This window comes from Eurosta solidaginis, chromosome 4 (genome assembly GCF_040869045.1).
Source record: "Eurosta solidaginis isolate ZX-2024a chromosome 4, ASM4086904v1, whole genome shotgun sequence".
In the NCBI taxonomy this organism is placed as follows: domain Eukaryota; kingdom Metazoa; phylum Arthropoda; class Insecta; order Diptera; family Tephritidae; genus Eurosta; species Eurosta solidaginis.
Window position 1 is genome coordinate 57,101,182 of NC_090322.1, and position 6,332 is coordinate 57,107,513.

General features: G+C 35.7%; 1 protein-coding gene across 1 annotated transcript; it reads right to left on the reverse strand.

Annotated features, from left to right (window-relative positions):
• Window positions 1-750: 750 nt before the first annotated feature.
• LOC137247924 (general odorant-binding protein 19d-like) lies at window positions 751-5,896 on the reverse strand. The gene is made up of 5 exons (XM_067778849.1): window positions 5,769-5,896; window positions 1,552-1,618; window positions 1,403-1,491; window positions 1,178-1,314; window positions 751-1,116 (listed from the first exon to the last, which is right to left on the reverse strand). The coding sequence occupies exons 1-5, from the start codon at window positions 5,823-5,825 to the stop codon at window positions 1,038-1,040; spliced, it is 429 nt and encodes a 142-aa protein (XP_067634950.1). The 5' UTR covers window positions 5,826-5,896; the 3' UTR covers window positions 751-1,037.
• Window positions 5,897-6,332: the final 436 nt, after the last annotated feature.

The following is a 6,332-nucleotide window of genomic DNA, read 5'->3' on the forward strand; positions in this document are numbered from 1 at the left end:
TTTCATCATTCAAAAAATGTTAACTATTTTTGCGTGTTGAATAAAATTAATTGGAAAAAAATAAATTTCATCAAAATTGGAGAGCTTCAAAGAAATTAAATGACGACGCGAGCATGTCATAAGTTTTTGAATTTATGTTGAGTTACTTTGATGCATTGTGGATAAAATAAGTGTGATATCTTATCGGTCAACTGCCTGACTGGATTGAAGATCGCTAATTTTTAGCGTTTTGATAGAGTGTTCAATATGGCGATGCATAGGGCCGGCTATCTTCAGCGGGTGATAAAAGAGATACAGAATGATATCACGACAGTCAATTAAAAATCAGGTGATCGGTTCCTTTTGATGTATATCTGTCACACTTGTTTTATCCACAATGCTTTGATGTGGCCGTTGCGCCACTGTGAATTAGGAATATAGCTACGAAGATGTGCGTGTTCAAAGTCAGTTGTTGAAGCAACGCAAGCGCCAAAACGGCGCGAAAGTCGAATGTGTTTGGGCCATTAACCTTCTTAGAAGAATTTATCGTATGCGCTGTTGAGACATCAGTTCATTTGGGCTTCAATAATTTTAGATAAAAATATCGGTTACGGGTCCTTTCTGTTTTCCAAAAACTAAACGATTTCGACTTCATTTTTATCAGACGAAAATCTCAGCTTCAATTTCGGTTTCGGTTTTGAAGAATCAAAATTGTTTGTAACGGCTTAAGTTACGGGTTCGTTATCATTCCTTGATTAAAATACTTTTAATTTGTGAATCCCCTTACTGAGTAATAATATATTTTATCTAAAATCAACTTACAATAAAAGCAGAGAGTACAGAAAAACAGCCGAACTTACAAAATAACTGGAGTCGGTATCTCACGGCCCGGTTATTTACTTTATCGGAATTATCGGAACTTATTTATTAAATCAAGTGTTTCTGTCAGTTAAATTCCGATTAAGCGTCAATCCGAATGCGTTCCTTAAAAGCTAAATATAATCAGTAAGCCCGAATCGTTCTTATCATCGGTTTTGAGTTCACTCCAGATCCATCATTTAAATACGCACAAGCTTGAAACCATTCTCCACAGCCTTGTCCCGCATACACATACGATATTCCTCGGAAGCTTCACAGCTACGAAGTTTATTCATTTGGTTAATGCTATTTTCTAAATAGTAACTTTATTTATACTCACTGATCCTCATTAACTTCAATATCTCCACAAGTCTCCACAATTTCCAAACCCAATTTCTCTTGTTCCTCGTCGCCGGCAGCTATTATTTTTAATATTTCTAAAGCCTTTTCCTTGTCCATTTTGCCATCGTCATTCATCTTAAATCGAAAAAGGAAATCAGAATATTATAAAACCCATCAACTTTAATCAGCCGTATATGCTGGTATGTTTGTAGGCTTAACGCACCAAACCGACAAACTGCATGACGCATGCGTGTAGACATTTCGCCTCTTTGCTGGCGGCCGGTTGACGTTTAAAGATTCTTTTGACATCCTCTGTAAATAGAATAAGTTAACTTGTTTTTTTTTTTTTTTTTGTTTTAAGGAAGTATTTACCATCTGTAGCACCAGAGGATTCCTTACATTTCACAACTGCGGCTTTTATCTCCTCGATATCTACACACTGGAAAAGAAAGAAAAGTCACACTTTAGCTAACTTTAAATAAAGTGAAGGCCTGGCTATCCAAAAACTGTCTTCGAATTGATATGAGTATTCATCTTCTACATGTACCCTCTTCTAGGTAACATGATGAAAGTTTCACTATCCTCTGTTTTATGCTTTCAAGGAGACCGTAAAAAAAATGTCTGAAAGTTATGTTCCAATTTCTTCCAAAATATACCTACGGTAGTCTCCATGTGTGTTGTAATGCAGTTCCGGCCTACGAACACATCAAGCTTGCACACATCAGCATTCTTAAGAATGTTCTACGCTACTTTGATCCTTTGTACAGACAATAAGTTTTCCGTATGATTGGAAATAAACGGGGCAACTTAAAAATTCTAGACACTAATTCAGAGGAATATTCGCGAATGGCTCCAAACTACTGAGCAGCAAGTCCCTGAACCTTTTTTTCAGGTTGCTCTTATGATCATGACCAGAGCTGGTCAACCCCTACACACTTATAGCACTTTTGTTTTTGCTTTGCCCTGAAGCATAGACACACTTCAAATAAAAAAAAAGTCGTAGCACTCCAATATGTCCTCACATGTAAAATCGATTCATATGAAAGTGCAAAGAAAAAGCACTTCCATATGAAGCCAATGCACTTCGGTATGATATTAAAATTTACACTAACAAATTGACAACAACAAATTTTTTTTTAAATATTGTAGCACTGAGAAAAATTTTAATTTAAAATTTATTCATTAAGGGGACCATCAAAATTCTTTAAACATTTGAAATTATTCAATTATTTCTTCAAACTGGCTCTAGGTCAATAAATTAAACAAGTTGTTTGTTGGTTTTATTCCAATATATCAAAATTTGTTATTTGAAATTATTATTATAATTTTTTTTTTTTAATTTAAAAAAGTTTCAGTGTACATATAATTCGTATATGTATTTTGATTTGCACTTCAGTATAAAAATTTTTGAACAGCCCTGATCATGACGAAGACCACAAAAACATTGATTTTTTAAAATCTTGCGATTTATTACTTTTGCCAAACAACGATCACCTTAAGATAATGAATCCGTCGATGGAAATACCTCTTTGACTTCTTACGTGCAAGGGTACCCTAAATCCCATAATATCTTACGTGTATCATGAGCATTCGGGACTCATCCCGAAAAATCTGCAGACTGATTTTGTTGGTATACGCCATCGACGCAGCAGTGGTGATACCCGTTAGAACCCTTACCGCAGATTGGTTTAAGATAGAAGTCATGCTTACCACGAGAATATTATAAGCGAATTAACTCGCTGCGGCCATGCAAAGGCGATTGCAATTATTTCGGAGATTTAGGGGATTTACCCTCCTATATTTTCGTCAAAGGTACCTTACATCCAGTAGCTGGAAGTTAAAAACTGACAGGATATAGTTGGTGCCGGATGTTAAGTCAGTTTCTACGCTATTCTCGTCAATTCCAATGGACGGATTTAAAATTACCTCCGAAATAATAATATGTTAAGGCCCACAAATAAATAAACACAAGACCTGATATACCACCGAAGAGATGCAGGCCGATCTTCTCTTCGAATTCGCGTCGTACGCCTTTTAACTTTTCCTACAAATTGGCGGGACGGGGCCTACATGTTTTATGTCGACTCCGAACAGCATCTGGAAGACAGATGAATTTTCACTGAGAAGCTTTTCGTAGCTGAAATCATACGGAGTATTTACCAAATCATTTCTGAGGGGCGACCCCGCTTAGAAAAACTTTTTACTAACTGAAAAAACTTGTTTCTAAATGTTTGATCTTGCTCTGTCCGGGAGTTGAACCCGGAGCAAACTACCATCACATCATGGCGACCCACGTTGCTACTTATATTGAGATATTTTCGTTTTATATATTATGGGAACTTGGCACCTCCCATACAAATGGAACCTCTCATACTTCATCTTACTAGAAGTATTCAATCTAGACCACTGATATTTGTTAAAAAATTAGGCGGAGCCAATTACAACATAAACAAAAATACCGTCCTTTAGCTTACCGAGGCTAAATGGCACAGTGATAAATCTCTCTTCTGGAGCCAAATATCTTGGCATGATACTCGCATCCAAATTAAGCTGGAATATGTCTGGGAAGGTGCAAAGGACAGCATGCCTGGATATGTCAGACCCAGTGAACAGCACCCAGAGAGTCCAACATTTAGGTATCAGCCGAATATGGGACGTAACGATATTAGACGACATAACAAGGGAACGATTAAAAGGAATCACAACTGATGGAACGTCCGACACAGACCATATAATGGCAGTTTTTGACTTCCAGGTGCAGGACATAAAATATCCTTCCAGGGAAGAATGGGATTAAGGCCTAGCATGTGATAGAGGCATTACAACCCATGCAATCTACAGGTAAATCAATTGAACAGACTCCACTCATTCAGTGTCTTCCAGGAGGAGGTATATTCCATAGATAGAGCAGCCAGACTACTCCAGGGTAGTAAGGTCACAGACATCATTGTAACAGTATTTTCCTACACCCAGGACGACTGGAAAGAATTAGAATCCAACGTTATAAAGTCGGATATCATACGGAGATTTCGAGCCTCTGGTCCACCCAGAAATGAAATGGATGCCCTTCATGAAGCTTCATCTCCGGAAGCGTTATGAGGAAATGCGGTACCTTAGAACTCAGCCGTTGGTAGAAAAAAGCACAAAGATATCCTTAGAGATATCAACGAAAACGTGTCGCACCTCTATGCCAGGAATTGCCCGGCGAACCCCGTTCTTAGTACAAGGAACGCTGGCTTATCTCCTGAGGAAGAACTAAGAATATGAGATTAGCGCAACTGACGTGCTGTGGACCAACCGAGTTCATTGCGAGGTTTCATGGTCCTTACGGCCCTAACTAGCTTACTTCTCAAGCTAAATAAATATGCAGTGAGATTTTATCAATGCTCCTACGGTTGCGCTGTTAGGATGAGGAGAAATAGCCGATTCAACACTTTTCCTCCGATGTTCATGTATGCAAACAAGATTACTCAGCTTTTTGGGCGCACGGTTTTTTGACAGTGTGGCAGAGGCTGGCAAAGGAATTTTTCACTCCTATCTGAGTTCATCAGAGAAAGCACGAGGATCGTTCAAGCTTACTAGGAAGTAATCTGGCTAGACGAATGTGCCACCACCCAACAAGAGGGCACTTACAATTTACTAAAAGTGTGGGATACTCCCACGCCCTCTTAACCTAACTTTATCGTTAGTATTGGTGTTAAAAAGCGTTGTACAAATAAGTGTGAAAGTGCTAAACTCGGCAGAAGAAGATCTGTTGCGCCCAATAGTATTTTATATTTTTAAATTGACTTTTAAATATTTAAAAGAGTAGTTCACTCAGTGAGTAGTCACGAAGTAATTCAAAATACGCACCGAATTGATTTTCTTAAACATCTCTAAACTCATTTTACTGTGCAAAACTCACTCTACTTTTACTATTTTTTATGAGGCTCTTTGCATTAACTAAAAATGAAATTGTTTTGAAAAATCAATTTTAAGATTAATCACTAAATCAACGATTTATTGCATTGGGTTAACACTTCAAAATTTTTTCGACAAAAAAAGATTTTTTTTGATATTTATTTGTCTATATCTCTGTTCATCATTGATTATTCAAAACTGGGATGAATCATATATTCAACTAGAAAATTAGTCGATTATTCGTATTTTTATCAAGCAAGAAAAAAATTTGTTCTTACACTAAATGATCAGATTAATAATAATTGAATATATTATATTGGGATAACTAAAAAATAAAGAAAAAGTTTAATAAAATTTGTGAATTCGGATTTATTATTTATTTATATAATATACCGCTGTGTGATTATTTGATGATTCAAAACTTGGATTATTCGTTTATTCAATTACTTAACTAATCAAAAAGCAAATTGATTAAAGAAGTAAGCGCCATTTGCATTCATCACATATTTGGAAAAATCTAATTTTTTTTAGTTCATTTATAAATTATTCACTCAATTATTTATTTGAGTAGTCACTATTCTGAGTAGTTTATTTTGTAATCGAAAAATTTTGTAACTAATTATTCGACTTTAGTACTCGAAAGTGCTCTAAAGTTCAGGAGCTCCTGAAAGCCCTCACTCTCACATTACCTCAATGTACGATATGAACGCGACACAAACAATCAGTATAACATTAAAAAACTTCATTTCTAAATTGAAATAACTTCGACCAGCCAAAAATCTGAGACGCAACTAATCTTTAGACTTGTCAATTACAGTTCCTTTATATGCTTAAATCATGTGACGATCGCCGGAAAACTGTCAAATATAAAATAAAATCTTTTTGAAGATAAAAATTTCGTGCAAATTAATGTTAATAATAAATATACAACATACAAACATACAAATGAGTAATTAAAGTGACATTTACTTTGCCAATTGGTTGCTCGAATCATAAAACTCGAATGAGTTTGTTCTGAAGATTTTCCCATAAGTTAATAGGAATTATTGTATATCGTTAGTTTTTTCTTAAAAACAAATGAGAAATGCTTCCAAAAAAAAAAAAATCTGGAACTCAGTAAACTTAACATTGTTTATTAAAATAAAACCGCCGAGTCACATATATATTGTGCTACGCGGAACGAGGGTGGTTTTCGTAGGCAAATACATCAGTAGAGGCTCATATGTGACTTATAATTATTAATGAAATAATGA